The 15,943-nt window shown below is 60.2% G+C and overlaps 2 protein-coding genes across 3 annotated transcripts; one reads left to right on the forward strand and one right to left on the reverse strand.

Moving 5' to 3' along the window:
• MAMDC4 (MAM domain containing 4) lies at nucleotides 1–10,589 on the forward strand. Of its 2 annotated transcripts, XM_088065816.1 has the most exons (29): nucleotides 1–88; nucleotides 651–764; nucleotides 1,137–1,310; nucleotides 1,502–1,642; nucleotides 1,909–2,054; nucleotides 2,145–2,229; nucleotides 2,463–2,591; nucleotides 2,817–2,963; nucleotides 3,113–3,207; nucleotides 3,473–3,631; nucleotides 3,925–4,009; nucleotides 4,722–4,871; nucleotides 5,176–5,280; nucleotides 5,467–5,598; nucleotides 5,841–5,971; nucleotides 6,064–6,169; nucleotides 6,443–6,559; nucleotides 6,776–6,910; nucleotides 7,020–7,150; nucleotides 7,224–7,440; nucleotides 7,782–7,919; nucleotides 8,024–8,145; nucleotides 8,231–8,321; nucleotides 8,517–8,663; nucleotides 8,956–9,090; nucleotides 9,313–9,440; nucleotides 9,516–9,630; nucleotides 9,758–9,933; nucleotides 10,490–10,589. In XM_088065816.1, exons 1-29 carry the CDS (start codon nucleotides 43–45, stop codon nucleotides 10,529–10,531), a joined length of 3,639 nt encoding a protein of 1,212 aa, XP_087921942.1. In that variant the 5' UTR covers nucleotides 1–42; the 3' UTR covers nucleotides 10,532–10,589. The 2 variants fall into 2 exon arrangements, with proteins under 2 accessions (XP_087921942.1, XP_087921943.1); XM_088065817.1 differs by lacking the exon at nucleotides 2,463–2,591.
• A 1,219-nt stretch (nucleotides 10,590–11,808) lies between these two features.
• On the reverse strand, nucleotides 11,809–14,928 carry EDF1 (endothelial differentiation related factor 1). The gene is made up of 5 exons (XM_005527133.3): nucleotides 14,782–14,928; nucleotides 14,606–14,657; nucleotides 13,472–13,632; nucleotides 12,855–12,948; nucleotides 11,809–12,348 (listed from the first exon to the last, which is right to left on the reverse strand). Exons 1-5 carry the CDS (start codon nucleotides 14,857–14,859, stop codon nucleotides 12,287–12,289), a joined length of 447 nt encoding a protein of 148 aa, XP_005527190.1. The 5' UTR covers nucleotides 14,860–14,928; the 3' UTR covers nucleotides 11,809–12,286.
• Nucleotides 14,929–15,943: the final 1,015 nt, after the last annotated feature.

Consider the following 15,943-nt stretch of genomic DNA (forward strand, 5'->3'; position numbering starts at 1 on the left):
TGTGGCCTCTCGCAGCTCCGTTTTACCGTCGCGGTGGCCGGGATGGCTGCAGGCGGGCAGGCGATGCTGGCCCTCCTGGTGCTGCTGGGTGAGCTCTGCCGACAGGGACGGGGGAGTTGTGTCTCTGGAGGGAAGGGACCCCCGTGCTGGCTGCTCTGCTCTGCTGCTCCCCAGCAGTTTGCCCCAGCACTGGGGGCCAGGGCAGGTACAGCCCACTGGGTTCTGCTGGTGAAGTCAGCCCGGGGTTCCCAGGGCGAGCGGGTGCTGGAGCCCCCAGCACCGGGCTGGGGATCACCAATGGCTTTTGTTCAGCGTGGGCCAGAAAATGCCCAGATTTTCCTGTTTCTTCCCAAAAGGGGGCTGGGACTCGAAGCACGGGTGCAATATAGCAGAGTCAGTGCCCCGGCAGGCTCTGGCACCCCGAGGCTGACGGTGGGAGGTGGCAGTGTGAGGGATGTAGGGTGCTGTGACAGAGTTGGGGGGGTTGTCCAGGGGAAGATGCCACTGGGAGCACAGTACCTGCCCCGGCAGGGTCCCAAACCGAGATCCCCAGGCAAATGTCACATGCAGGTCATGCGTGCCCTCCGTCACCTGCTGTGCACCCTGCCTGGTTCCTTGCAGCGTTTTCAGCCCTATTGTCTCTCCCATAGCCACAGCCGTCCTCCCCAGTGGGTCCGTTGTCCTCAACAGCTGCAACAGCGTGGCTAAGCAGCTCTGCAACTTTGTCTGTGACTGCAGCGACTGCTCAGATGAGAACCAGTGTGGTGGGTGCCCAGACTCCCCAGGCCCCCAGACCCACCCTCAGGCCCTGCTCCTGGGGTGAGAGCAGGCTGTGTAGTGGGGGGGTGTTGTGGGTGCCCAGGACGGGTGCAGGGTCCCTCAAGATGGGCACCAAGGTGGGTGCAGATCTAGGGGTTAGGGGCAGGTCCCTTGTGCAGGTGTCCAGGGTGAATACCAGTCGCCTGGGTGCAGGTGAGTTTGTCAGGTGGGTGCAGGATCCCAGGCTGTGTGCCCGGGATCCACAGGTCCCCTGGGTAGGTGCAGCCCCCCAGGGTGGGTGCAGTTCCCTGGGGTGGGCACAGGTCCCCAGGGTGGCCTCAAACCTGCCTTGACCCCCCCCATCTGCCTACCCTCAGGGTACTTACGGGGCTCAGCAGTGCTGGGCACCCCCTTCACCTGTGACTTTGAGGACAGTGACTGTGGCTGGCAGGACGTGGGCACCTCGACATATGGATGGGTGCGAGGCCGGGCCAGCCTGGCCATGTGGGGTGTGGGGCCTCATTCAGACCACACCATGGGCACTGACCTGGGTAAGTGGGAGCTGCTTGGTGAGCAGCCTCTGGGCACCCACAGCACCACTCCACTGGGCTATGGGTGCCCTGGACTTGGGGGAGCAAATCATCCATCCTTGTAGGTGCAGGGGACAGAGCAGACACATGGAGGGGCAGGAGTAGTGCTGGCATGGGGCTGCAGCCCCCACTCTGCTTTCTGCCCTCCCCAGGTTGGTTCTTGATGACCATGTTCCCCCCAGCAAAGACCATGGCCACAGCCTGGCTCAGGTCACCAGAGATGCGGGAAGCAGCTGCCACGTGTGAGATCAGAGCCTGGTATCACCTCTCAGGGAGCTGTGAGCACACCCAAGGTGGGCACAGGCAGCATCAGCTACTGGGCAGTGAGGATGGGGGGCAGCGGGGAGGGATGGGGCCATCTGCCCCTCTGTCAAGGACCGAGCCATCAGTACCTTGAGATGAGTCCTTTCCATCCTGTTTGTCTCTTCCACGCTCCACACACAGAGCTGGTGGGACCTGGGGGTCCCAGCTCCTGCCCCCAGATCTGGTGAGGCTCCATTTGTTCCTTTGGGCACCCCAGGATGCCCCATACCAAGGGCACTTTTGGGGCTTCCCTCAGGGCAGAACCAGACAGAGCAGCCGGTGCTGCGCCTGGCTGTGGCACACAAGGACGAGGTGGTGGGGCTGTGGCAGAGCCCCAGGCACTGCAGTGAGGGCTGGCACCAGCTGGTTGCCTACCCCGGCCGGATCACGGAGCAGTTCCAGGTGAGACAGTGTTGGTACCCAGGCTGGGACCAGAGGAGCTGGGTGATGTTCTGAGACCCAGCTGATGCCATCCCCATCCTCCCACCACAGCTCATCTTCTCCCTGACACAACCACCCACCTGCGGGGCAGAGGTGGCACTCGATGACATCATGTTCAGGAACTGTGGCTTACCAGGTGAGTCCCACATCTGCTGGGACGTGAACTGGGATCTTGGGGGAACTGGGTGGGGTGCAAAGCCCGGGGGAACTCTCCCATTGCTCGCTATGTCTTGGGGCACTGTGCCCTGGCCAGAGCATGAGGTGGGCAGTGAAAACCCGTTCCTTGAGCCACCCCAGGGAGCGATGTGGGAGCGCTCGCCATGTCCCTGTGGGACCAGCCGCTGTCTGACGTGTGTCCCCCCGCGGCAGGGGTCGGGCAGCAGGTCTGCGGGGCTCAGGAGAGCCGCTGCCCCCGCGGCTCCTGCCTGCCACAGAGCCGGTTCTGCGACGGCACCTACGACTGCGGGGACGGCTCGGACGAGGGCGCGGCGCAGTGCAGTGAGCACCCGTGGCCCCGGGGACGAGTCCTGCGGATGGGCTGAGGGTCTGCCTTGGTGGGGCAAAGCTGAGCTCTGGGCTGGCAGTTCTGCCCCACGCCAGAGGGCAAAATGACCCTGAGGGTTTGCAGAGGGGTGGCATCAGCCCAGCCCCATTGCAGAGACCTACCTGCCCAAGAGAGGGCTGCGACCCCGGTCTCTGGGTCACTGCTGTCCTTTCTCACAGAGAACTTCACCCGCTGCTCCTTTGACCGCGATCTCTGTGGCTGGGAGGCAGCAGCCGGGTCACCAGCGTGGGGCAGGAACACGAGCCTGAACCTGGGCACCTCCTATGGCATTCCCACTCGGGACCACAGCAACAGCAGCAGGGCTGGTACGTGGTGGGCACCAGCAGAGCCCCACTGCACGTGGATGTGCCCTGAGGTGACACATGCCTGGGCTCTGCTCAAGGCTGTGCCAGGACAGGGGTGTCCTGCGCCCACACATTTGCCTGGCTCCACTCAGCCCCAGCATCTCCTGCAGGTTTTTTTCTCCATGTGGGCAGCGGCCTCACTGCACGGGGTGGTGGCACAGCTCAGCTCAGCAGCCCCACTTTCCAAGCCACCAACTCCTGTTCTGTGAGTCACAGCTGGGACCTCATGTCTCAGCTTATGTGGGCATAGTGGTGATGGGAGATAGGGTTCCCAGCTCTGGAACCCAGCCCCTCATGTAGGGCTGGGGCTGTGGTTGGCCCTCGCTGAGGATGGGCATCAGGTTTCTGAGGGTGGTTAGGTGACATCTCTGATGCCCATTGGGAGCTCTGGGGTATCTTACAGCCCCTCTGTTGGATGCAGGAGGCTCTGTGCCCCTGCCCTGAGGGTTCATCCTCCTCCCCATCCCCAGCTTGTGCTGTACTGCCACCTCCATGGCTCAGCCACCAGCAACCTCAGCATCTTCTACGTGACCAACTCTACCAAGCATCTGATGAGGGAAAGGACAGGAGACCTGGGCAGCTGCTGGGTCCGGGAGAGAGTGGACTTTAACGTGACAGATCCCTTCAAGGTGGGCTGGTGCTGTGCTGGGGGGAGCTGGGCTGACCCCGGGGTCGGGGACCACAGCTGTGTACAGGGGCAGCACCACCCCCAAGCCCACCGTGGCCATGCCAGCCCACGCTGTGCCCCCCTGTCAACCACGGCATCGCCCTGCTCCCACTGAGTCCCTTCCTGGGGAGAACATGTGTCAGTCTGTGACAGGTTCTGGCTCTCCCCATCCCATGGCTCCCTGGTGTCACCCTAATCCCCCTCATACTGTGCAGGACCCCTGGCTGATGTTGCTGACATGGTGCTTCCCTGCAGGTGCTGATTGAGGGGGTGGCTGGCCGTGGGGGGACCGTGGCCATTGATGACCTGATCCTGTCTCAGGGCTGTGTGAAGGAGCAGGGTGAGCTGGTGGGCAGTGTCCCTCACCCTGCTCCAGTGGGCAGCTGTCCCAGGTGTCTTGTGCCCATGGCACTGTGCCTAAAGGACCCCCAACGTGGTCTGCCTGTCCCTCTGCTCATCACAGGGACCATCCTGGGTGCAGCACAGCAAACATTTGCCCTGGGGTGCTGGTATCTTTATCCTGTGGCCGTGACACTCTCTGTGTCACAATGTGTCACACAAGCATCTCTTACTAGGCCCTGGGTCCCCTTCAGCTGGTGGGAACTGGGATGGGATGGGCTGGGATGGGATGGGATGGGATGGGATGGGATGGGCTGGGATGGGATGGGATGGGCTGGGATGGGCTGGGATGGGATGGGATGGGATGGGATGGGATGGGATGGGCTGGGATGGGATGGGATGGGATGGGATGGGATGGGATGGGATGGGCTGGGATGGGCTGGGATGGGATGGGATGGGATGGGATGGGCTGGGATGGGATGGGATGGGCTGGGATGGGATGGGCTGGGATGGGATGGGATGGGCTGGGATGGGATGGGATGGGATGGGATGGGCTGGGATGGGATGGGATGGGCTGGGATGGGATGGGATGGGGGAAATGGAGAGCCAGGGAGATGCTTGGGGACAAGGGACAACGGTTTGAAGGGCTGACATTGATGCTGTTGCTGGGCCCTTTCACCACTGCTCTCCATCCTGGGGTGCTTCACCATCAGAGAAGCCTCTGGTCATGCTGCCACGCCAGGCAGATGCCAGCCCCTGCGCAGCAGATGAGGTGGCCTGTGACAATGGGGACTGCATTGCCGCAGAGCTGGCCTGCGACTTCGCTGCCACGTGCGCTGATGGCTCCGACGAGAAGCACTGTGGTGAGAGCCAAGGCAGGCACCCACACCAGTGCCCCGGCAGTGCAGGGGACCAGTCACCCTTGGCACATGAGTGTCCTGGGAGAACAGTGGCCTGGGAAGACTGAGCTTGGAGTTTTGGGTTGCCCAGAGCAGCTGTGGCTGCCCCTGGATCCCTGGAAGTGTCCAAGGCTGACAGGACAGGGTTTGGAGTACCCTGGGATAGTGGAAGGTGTCCCTGCCCATGGCAGAGGAATGGAATGAGATGAACTTCAAGGTCCTTCCAACCCAAACCAGTCTGGGATTCTGGAATTCTTTGACTTTTCAGGGACAACAACTTTCGAGTCAGGGACTGGAGGCTGGCATGACGTCAGCGTGGGGCGGCTGCGCTGGGGTCTGCAGAAGGTCCCTGAATCTGACATCTTCCTCACAGGTGAGGCTGTTCTCACCACCCAGACAATGCTCTTCAGTGCTCAGCACCACGGGAGCCCCCAGAGCAGGGCCCCCCAGTGGGTGCCACAGCACAATGGGGATGATGGGCAGGCAGGATGCTAGGCTGGGGGTGCTACCAGTGATGTGAGACCCCAGACCTCACCTCACAGAGTGTTTCTGTGCCCAGGGACTTTCCTGGCCCTCCAGACAGGAGAAGGACAGATGATGGGTCCTGCGAAGGCACGATCGCCTCCGCTGGGCCCCTCTGGCCCTGCCTGCACCGTGGAGATGAGCTACCACATCCACAGTGACCCCCAAGGTAACTTCTGCCCACCCCCAGAGTGCCCTGCCTGCTTCCTGCCCCCAGACCTCCCATACCCACCTGCCTTTGCTGCCTCTGCCAACCCTGCTTTGCCCCATCACATCATCCTGGAGCTGGGGTGTCCGTGTCGCTGTCTGTGTCCCTGCACCCTGTGACCACGGGCTGGTGCCATGGAGGGCTCCCACAGGGTGGCCAGGGGTTTTGGGTACCCACAGCCTCTGCACCACCTCTTGTTCCAGGCTTCCTCGCCATCAGTGTCACAGATCACACCACTGGCACCACCCAGCTGGCCTGGCAGGCACAAGGTCGTGGCAGCACAACTGGGGGTCATGTCCGTGTCCCACTGGGAGAGAGAAGCCGGCCCTTCCAGGTGTTCTGGATGCACAGGGACCAGCCTGGGGGGCTTTCAGTGGCAAGTGCCAGTGCTGCCAGGCACCCTGGGCTCATGGCTGCTGCCCCCAGGTCGAGCTGCTGGCACTGGTGGATCTCCAGAGCTCAGCGAGTGTCAGTGTTGACAACGTGACATTCGAGCAGTGCTACCTCGATGTGGTGTCACCCACAGCTGCAGGTACGGCCAGGGGTGTGTGGGCAGGAGGGTAACCCCAGACCCTTTCCATGGGGGCTGCCTGGTGGCTGTCACTCTGTCCAAGAACAGGACCACGGTGCAGAAGGCCAAGAGCCAGGGCCAAGCACATATCCTGCCTTGGCTTTGGACCCCTGTGTAGGGTAAAACTGGGGAGTGGGGCAGGGAAGCAGGGGAAAAGGGGTGTTTGGGGGACCCATTTGCTTTTGTGATGCCTTACCCCTTTCCACCTCCACACTGTCACCTCTCTCTGGCCAGAGCTGTCCTGCAACTTTGAGAGGGGCATGTGTGGCTGGTACCAGGATCTGTCCAGTGACTTCAAATGGGTCCACAGCATGGGGCAGGGACAGGGCTCTGACCACACCACTGGCTCAGGTAAGGGGCTGGTTGCTCTTTGGGGGAACCCAGGAGCCCAGGGCATCCCATGGCCTTCAATCCCCATGGCCATGACATGCCCTGTGCACTTCCAGCAGCCCCACACCTACGGAGTAAGCTCACCTAGGGCAGCTGGGAGCACCCCAGATCTGGGCTGTGGGTGATGTGGAACACTCACATCATGATCCCTCCATCCTGGCTGTCCCAAACATTCAGGCTACTTCTTGTCCGTGGACCCCTCTGTGCCATGGAGCCATGGGCAGCGGGCCCAGCTCCTCACCTCCCGCCAGGAGCCAGCCACTGCCCCACGCTGTCTCTCCTTCTGGTATCGCCTGGCTGGCCCACAAATTGGTGCGTGCCCCATGGCATCCTCCCAGGGCTGCCCAGCCAGCTCCACTCTGAGGACAGCGGGGTCCTCAAGGGCTGTGGGATGGCTGCCCCTACACCCCCCTCTGCCCAGGTACCCTGAACCTTAAGCTGTGGCCAGAGGGAGGGGAGGAGGTGGTGCTGTGGACCCGCCGAGGAACCCAGGGCAGCATCTGGCACCGGGCATGGGCAACACTGCCTGCCACGGGCCAGCAGCGGTACCAGGTGAGGACCAGGCCCCCCCATGTCCCTGGGACCAGCAAGGCACAGCGTGTCTGACACCGCTGCCTGGGGGCAGGTGGCTTTCGAGGTGCTGCGTGATGGTTTCCTGGGGGACGTGGGGCTGGATGATATCGCACAGACAGCGGGACCCTGTGGGGCCGAGCTCTCCTGCTCCTTCGAGGCCGAGGGCTGTGGGCTGGCAGCCAGTGGAGAGGGCACCTGGCAGCGACAGAGCAACAGCACTGGCACCACCGCTGGCCCTGTGGCTGACCACACCACCGGCACTGCCACAGGTATGGGGCTGTGGCAGCTCTGTTGCTCCCCTGCTGCACTGAGTGTCCCCCCCTGCCTGCTCTGAGTGTCCTGCCTGCACCCCACACCAGCCCTGCCTGCTCTCCCCGTGTCATGCCTGCCCTGACCTCCCTAGGATGAGCAGAAGGCAATACTGCACATGGCTTCCCAACCCTGGAGCTCCCCAAATGCGGTCTCCCAGCCCCAGGGCTCCCTAATCCTGGGAAGATTCCCAATCTGGGGAGACTCCTTGACCTGGGGGGAAAACCCAGCCCCAGTTGTCCCCTGGTGCTCCCCAGCAGGGCTGGGCAGGGGTCACAGCACAGAGGCATCTCTCCTCCAGGCCATTACATGGTGGTGAACATGGGCAGGATCTTCCTGCCTGCAGGGCACGTGGCTACCCTCACCTCCCAGCCCTACCAGCCCTCCTTGTCTGCCCAGTGCCTGGCCTTCTGGTACCAGCTGAGCACTGGGACCCCAGGTGAGCACCACCTGCCTTGAGACCCCTGGGGGCACCTCCAGGAGGGTGGGGGCCCCATGTGGCACAGCCCTGGACCCCTCCTCCATGTTGGGTGCCCTGGGCAGGCTCCCTCGGGGTGTATGTGGAGCAGAGCAGGGCGAGGAGGAAGGTTCTGAGCATTAGCACCATGGAAGGGGACAACTGGCACCGCGGCCACATCACTGTCCAGCCCGATGGCGACTGGCAGGTGAGACAAGGCAGGGTGCTGGGGGCACCGTGAGGTGATGAGGGGTGTTTGGAGGCTGCCAGCCTCAGCATGTCACCCTGCCCAGGTGGTGTTTGAGGCAGTGGGAGCTGGGGGTGACCACGGATACATTGCACTGGACGACCTGCATGTGTCGGATGGAGCCTGCCCTGAACTAGGTGAGACCCCCCCCCCACAGGGGCACTGTGGATCAGAGGGGGAGGATGGGACATCCTGTGGGGGCATGTAAGCCACGGGGATGGGGACAGCCCTGCGCCTGGCCTGGCCCAAAGCTGGGGCAAGTGTGTACCACCCAGGTGCCCCATCTCCAGCCAGGTAGCACTGGGTGTCTCACAGCCCTGCTTTCCTCTCAGCATCCTGTGACTTCGAGCAGGACACTTGTGGCTGGAGCAGCCCCTCCAACCCCCGCTTGCACAGCTTTGCCTGGGGCTGGAAGAATGGGATCACCCTGGCCAAGTACCCCGGCCCTGAGCAGGATCACACCCTGGGCACAAGGAATGGTAGGAAACATCCATCCCTGCCTCAGCACCCTGGCATGGCCAGAGTGAGGAAGAGGAGCTGGGGATGGATGGAGTCAGTCCAATACACCCTGTGAGGCCTGGCTCCACAGCATCCCTGTCCCCTTTTCGCCTGGGAGGGGCAGCTCAGCCCCAAGGGCAGTGAGGTGCAGGGCTGGTTTGTGCCATTCTCCGGGCATCACTCTGGGCATTTTGGGGAAGAGTGGGACAAGCAGGGTGGGACAAATGGGTGCAGAACTGAGTGACACCCTGCACTCTGTCGCTGCCCACCCAGGTCACTACATGCACTTCGACACCAGCGTGCTGGGTGCTGGGGGCACCAGTGCCCTGCTGGAGAGCCCACCTTTGCCCGTGGCCACCGATTCCTGCCTGCGCTTCTGGTACCACATGGACATCCCAGAGCACCTTTGTGAGCACTGCAGGGGCGGGGAGGAGGTGCTGTCCCTGGGTCTCACATATGGGAGTGGGGGCCTCAGTCGTCCCCACCTGTAGACCACGGACACTCTGCTTCAGCTCTAGCTGGGCAGTGGCGATGGCCCATTCCCTCTGGCTGCTGCCATCCCTGTAGAGGGTGGCTCTTGTGGGCTCGGGGCAGCTGTGACCCCAAGACGCCTGTGTCCCCTCCTTGCAGGCAGTGGGGAGCTGCGGGTGACACTGCAGGGCGCCGCGGGGCAGCGCACGGTGTGGAGCGTGGCAGGGCACCGCAGCCGGGGCTGGCAGGGTGCCGTGGTGCCGGTGCAGAGCCCCAGTGAGTTCCAGGTAAGTGGGGCCACCCTGGGGTGCAGGGTGTCTCCGGGGGTGCATCAGCCCCCCAGATCCCACCTTCCTCCACAGATCAGCTTTGAGATCACCACATGGAGGTGGCCGATGGAGGGGACAGTGGCACTGGATGACATCGTGTACAGCGCCAGGGTGGGCTGCCATTCCAGCCCAGAGAGTCCAGTGGAAGGTGCAGGGGTGGGGGGGCAGTTCTGGCTCTGACAGGGCAACCCAGAGCTGCCCAGCGTGCTGGGCTGAGGCTGGAGGCAGCTGTCTGGGCAGTGGGTCAAGCCTGACAGCATTTCCTCCCCCTGCAGAGAAACCCCCCGGCAGTTTTGTGACAGAGGTGGTGCTCAGTCTGCTCCTAGCCCTCGTCATCGTGGCGCTTGTGGCTCTTGGGGGCTGGTACTGGCTGAAACAGCGAGAGCTGGCGAGCAAGACACCGACAGAGAGCACCAGGCCCCAGGGCTTCGACAACATCACCTTCCGAGATGTAAGGACAGGGTGAAGGACTGCCCTGGTTACCCCAGCTGTGCCAAAACAGCATTTTCCTAAAAGCTCAGCAAATGCCAGCAGATTCTCCCTGATCCCACATTCCGCCAACGCGACAGGGAGGTGCAAAGGGCTCTGCCTCTTATCTGCTTGTTGACAAACAAGTGACCCGAGCTGTAGGACTGACCTAAAAGTGCTGCTGCCACCAGGCAGCTGCTCCCAAAAGAGCTGAGTGTGCTCCCACCCCAGAGTCTTGTGGGAAGGGGGTCTGGCAAACCCAGCTCATCCTCACTCAGCCAGCACTCAAATTAGTGCAAGGTTGCTTAAGCTGCAGGGTCCTTGGACAGATCTGGTGCCATGAGATCTGCAGCAGAGCCACCAGCCCCAGCATGGACTCCAACAACAATCATGGAGCCCCTTGGGTGCACTGGGGGTTTGGTGCCTCCGCCAGGGTCACAGGAGGCTGGCACACAGATTGTCCTCACTGCAGCCTGGAAGAAATCCTGGTGTTTCACAGCAGACAGCCCACATTTGTCAGCACTCACCTTTCTTTTCAGGACAAGGTTATTATATCTCCAAGGGAGGAGGATGAGTCTTGAAATTAGCAGCCAGCAGCAGGAATTGCCTGCTCCCCCGGGCAGACCACCCCTCGACAGGAACCCACGCTCCATCAGTTGCCTGCTCTCTGCCCCCGGCACCGGGGAGCGGGTGACCCAGGGAGCCTGCCCCACACAGGGACACACCCCTGGCATCACTACCTCCAAGTGCTCGGGAAAAGCGTTTTTGTTGTTTGCAACATGAACTTTCTGCTTCCAAGACACAGCAATGTGCCCGTGCTTTGGCAAGGGGGCAGGAGTGGGAGTTCTCACAGTGGCTGTCCTCATCCAAACAGGGGTCTGGCCTGCGGAAGTGGGGGTGAAGTGTGGGGTGCTGGCCCCCAGAGCTGGGAAGAGCAGTGCATGCTGCAGAGGGTGTGAGCCACTTCCCATGCCCAGGACAAAGAACAAGAGCTCCTAGGGCACAGAGACCCCACAGGGAAAGAAGCTCAGTGCCTCTGCTGGTTTTGGGGAGGGTGAGTGGTGGGTGGGAGAGCAGGGAGCAGAAGGGGGCACCACACAGCACCCCTGAGGGCAACAGGCAGCTCCCAAATCTGGTGCACACCTGCTGCCCACACACTTTGTGAATGCACTTTATAAATGTCACTGGAAACCCAAAAATGTTCCTGAGGCGCAGGCTGGGCTCAGGGCCTGGACCCCAACCCTGCACCCACCACATCCGAGCCCAGGACCCCGCTCTCACCCCCAGCTTTCACACCTGAATGCTGTGAACTCCAAACCCAGCCCCACACACAGACCAGTTCAGCCCCTGCATGAGGAGCCCACCAGTATCCTGCTACCCCCAGCCCCCACATCCAGCTGCAGGGACATCCTACTTTCCCAGACTGTGACCAGAGCTTGTCTCCCTCACCCAGCTGGGTCCCCCTTCGGTGATGCCTCAGTCAGGCCAAGCACCATCCCCACAGCCCTGTCCTGCTTGCAGAAATGAGGGCCCAATAGAGCTGAGAGCTGGGGAAGGGCAAGGAAGGCTCAGGCTTCACCTGATGTCTCTGCACCCACCTGGCTCTCCAGCTCCCCACAGCCTCCCCTCACCTCCACAGCACTGGTTCCATCCCCTGGCTGCTGGCCAAGCTGAACCATCCCCGACACAGGGAGAGGTGACACAGCCAGGAAGGCTGTGACAGTGCTGGCCCTCAGCCCAGGCACCCCAGCTGTCCCTTTAATTACAATCCCAGAAGGAAGAGGTGGTGCAGTTCCAGTCCCACCCAGCCACAACATTTACTACCAGCTGGTCACATGCAGCAGCTCCTCTGGGCAACTGAAGGGTATCAAACTTTATTACAGATCTCCTTAAAACAGGCTGGAAAGAACAAACCAACTCATTGAGATACAGTGACTGAGTCATCATTTCTGATCAAGCCCCAACTCTCCCAGATTATTTATATATAATATATCTCACCCATCCCCCAAATTGTTTCATTAAATCATCACATTTCACACCACCCTAAGTGCCTTAACATCAGATGTTGCTAACACCACAACGCACATGTTTTCTGGCAAATCAGAGGCAGGGTTTGGGTTTTTTCTTGGGGTTTAGATCCTCAATCTCTGAAAAGGAGCAAGGTAAAACAAATATCAGGAAAATTGCTTCTTTAAGGTTGCCTTTTTACAGCAGATACAGATTCAGCAGATTTCCCCCCAAAGCAAGTCTAAAACCCTCTTGTTCAGCTTGGCAATATGCAGAGTGGTTGAGGAGAACCAGATCAGTCTGAGCAAACTGATTTCGAGGCTTTGTTGTCATTTCCCTTTGGGGCCAGTCTCCAATGGTTTTCCAATGTCCTTTCCACGCAGTTTGAGGCCTGGAATAAGACAAAGGAGACCACCACCATCAGCACTCAATCATTCACCAATAACTTATATTTCCACCAAATTCAGCCTTAAGGAAGAAAACATCCAGAAAGAGAGCAGGGAAACAAGAGTTCAAGAAAATCCTACTTTAGTTTCTAGACCAACTTCAAACTGATCAGATGGGATCTGAACCAGCCCAGGAGAGTAAAACCAACACTAAATCCTTCCACAAGTGCAATCAGGCTTCCATGGGTCTCAGCATCTCACAGCTTTTGGGGGCAAGTACACAGGGATGGTCCCCAGGGCACAGCCACAGGCATGAAGGTGCCGACAAAGATGAAGAGCTCCCAGTTCTGGTTCAGTCAGCAGATCCAGGTTTTATCAGAACATGACTTAATGGCACCACACCCATGATAAACTCCAGCCAGCAATGTTCCTCACAGGAAAAAGGCAAATACCTTCCCCCAAACTACCCTTCCAAACACTGGCAGTATTTCTGAAGTCTCCCTTAACTCACCGATGGCTCTTTCGATCTTGCCCATGACCTGGTTATTGGGGATCGCTCGTCCTGATTCGTAGTCAGCGATAACTTGTGGTTTTTCATTGATTTTCTAAAAAGAGAGGATGAGTCTTAAACACACCAAGGCTCAGCAGCAGCCCCTCAGGACTCACACAGATAAGGAATGGCCCCTCATTATGCCAGGACAGATAACAAAGTGTTGCTCCTAGGCTGACTCCACCACCATCTCCCTGCAGTGTCCCAGTGCTGGTGACCTCCCTCCTTTTCAGGAGGAGTAGGCACACCAGGGATTGCTGTTCCTTCATACAGCAGGGAGTTGCTAACACTGAAAGCCCAGATGGTACAAACCTCTTGGCTTGGTGTGAGCTGCTGGGAGAAGTGGGGAGCAGCCTCCCACCAGCTCAGCAGCCACAGACAAGCTCTGCCTCCAACCTGGGGCTCAAGGGCTGCACGGACAAACCTCAGAAGTTTCCCCAGACAACTGAAGCTGCCAAGACATCAGACACCAGAGATGCTGCATTCCCCAAACTTCCAGCCCATGACACTGTCCCACTGCAGCTGCCCACCAGGGAACAGGAAAGGTGCCCACCCTCACCTGCAGGTGCTCCACTCACCGTGGCCAGGTCCTTCTGCGTGAGGCCCTTGCTCTGCCGGCCCTGCTGGATCACTTTGCCCACCTCCAGGGAAACTCTGTCATGGTGCAGCTCCTCTGTTTCACGGTCAAGCTTGGCTGTGTTCTTTGTAATGAAGTGTTGTTTGTTCTGGCCTGCTGCCCCTGTCATTTGAAGCAAGAACAAAAAAAAAAAAAACCAAGGACAAACAAAATAAGGCTCAGAGCTGTGCCAAAAAGTATCAAAGGACTTTTTCCAAGCCCTCAGCTGCCCAGGATCCCAGGGAGCTGTCAGGATTTCAACATACCAACATCAACATTGATCTCACCCAAATCCTGCCCATCAGGGAACATAACCTTAGGCCTGTTCATAGTGCTGTGCACACCCAGCCATGCAAAGCCCTTCCCTTTCCCTACCCCACACCCGAACTTCACTCCAGACAGGGCAAGTCTTAATGCTCAAACTTTGCTGCAGACATGTTTGTGCTGCAGTACAGAGGGGTCAGTATTTGAACCTGAATCGTGCTTGCTCAGGGATGAGGCAGCACAAGTAACTGGCTTTTAAACAATTTTCTAAAACCTTCCATAAGTACAGTCTAGCTGTACTTAGCTTTGCTGAAAGACTGAGCTTCAAAACCACATTGTTTTCTCTCAGTATTACAGTATTTAAGCCCTAGTTTGAATCCTTTCTCTCACATTAGTCTCTAGCATTCGATGTCCCAATAAAGCTGATTAATCTTCTTCAAGGATCATCTATTTATTTCTAATCATCAGAATCGCCTCCCTACAGTGAGAGAACCCGGCAATTTAAATCAGAGAGGAAACAAGGAATTTTTTAAGAGCAGCGCCATAGAAGATCGGCAGCCATTCAAATTCTCAAGAGAAATAAGCTGCCAAAACGGGGAGCTTAAGTTTTGTGATCATAAAATCTCTTCCAAGATCTCTGCAGAAAGCAGGCAGAGCTCTGCCCTGGGCAGCCAGAAGCGAAGGGGCAGCTCCAGGGGCGTCATCCCGGCGGTTCCCAGGGCTGCGCGTTCCGGCCCAGCTCGGGATCGTCAGCTCAGCCGGCCGGTGCTGCCCCCGGTCCCCATCTTATCATCCCATAAACCGGACCGGACCCCCCCCGCGGGATACCCACACTTCTTGGAAGTCTCCACGTCCTCCCCGCGCCGCTGGGCCGCCAAGATCGCCTGGGGAAAGAGCGAAGGTGCGCGGTGAGCGCGGCGCTAGTCGGAGCGGTGGCCTCAATACGCTAAGCCCAGGCTCGCGGCCTGCCCGGCCCCGCTCCCGGCCCCCACCACTGTCCCCGTTGACCTGCTTGGACTTGGCCTGAGCGGCGCTCGGGCCCTTCTTGCGCAGCACCGTGACCGTGTCCCAGTCGCTCTCCGCCATCGCTCCGACCCCGCCCGGGCCGCGCCCGCCGCCGGGCCCCGCCCAGTGCCCGCCTCGGGGGCGTGGCCTGGCGGCTCCCGCTTGATAGGACAAGGCGCACGCCCGTCAGGAAGGACGGCCGCTCATAGGTGGGGTCCGCGCAAGCCCAGTGGGCGGGGCCGAAGTTCCCGCATGGATTATTGGCTTAATTGCACCCGGCCGTGACGTAACCCTGTTTGATAGGCGCAGCGCCCTGCCAATCAGCTTCCTCTTTATGCGATTGGCTGATGCGCTCACCACCCTGGGGGCGGAGGCACGTGCCTATGCGCACTGGGATGGCTGCCGGCCCTGCCGGTCACCCGGTACCGGCACCGATCGCTTTGTTCCGCGGCGCTGTCACACTCCTTGGCCAATAGCCCTGGCCGGCTGAGCCGAGCCGAGCATGCGCAGTGCGGGCGTTCTCCGTGTCGGTTTCCCCCGCCGTTGGTACGGGCCGCACCTGCGGGCACCGGCAGGGCAGGGCAGCGGTGCGCTGTGGGCCTTTCGTGCGCCGGGGAGCCCGGCACAGCGTCCACAGGATGGACACGGGCATGGGGACGGTCCGGAGGGGCCAAGGGGGAGGCGGCTGAGGGTACTGGTTTGATTCAGCCTAGAGAAGGCGATACTGAGGTCAGACCTCACGGGGGGCTGCAGCTCCTCCCGAGGGGCAGCTCCGCTCTCTGCTCTGGGACAGGGACAGCAGGCAGGGAACGGCTGGAGCTGGGCCAGGCCAGGCTCAGGCTGCACATCAGGGCAAGGTTCTTCCCCCAGAGGCTGCTGGCACTGCCCAGGCTCCCCAGGGAATGGGCACGGCCCCGAGGCTGCCAGAGCTCCAGGGATGCCCAGGCTGGGATGTTGGGGGGTCTGGGCAGGGCTGGGAGCTGGGCTGGGTGATCCTGGGGGTCATTTCCAGCTTGGGACATTCTGTGATTCGGTGAAAAACCCATCAGAATCACCCCGAAAGTTTCGCAGTAAAGGCATGAAAAGCTGCTCCTGCTCTCGTAATTTCTGAAGCGAGAAGGCATGGAGTTAACGCTCCCCGGAGGGTTTTTGTGGGGTCTTCCCA

The sequence above is a fragment of the Pseudopodoces humilis genome, chromosome 22, assembly GCF_049639895.1.
Source record: "Pseudopodoces humilis isolate 2021_Gansu_Grassland_sample_001 chromosome 22, ASM4963989v1, whole genome shotgun sequence".
Lineage (NCBI taxonomy): Eukaryota > Metazoa > Chordata > Aves > Passeriformes > Paridae > Pseudopodoces > Pseudopodoces humilis.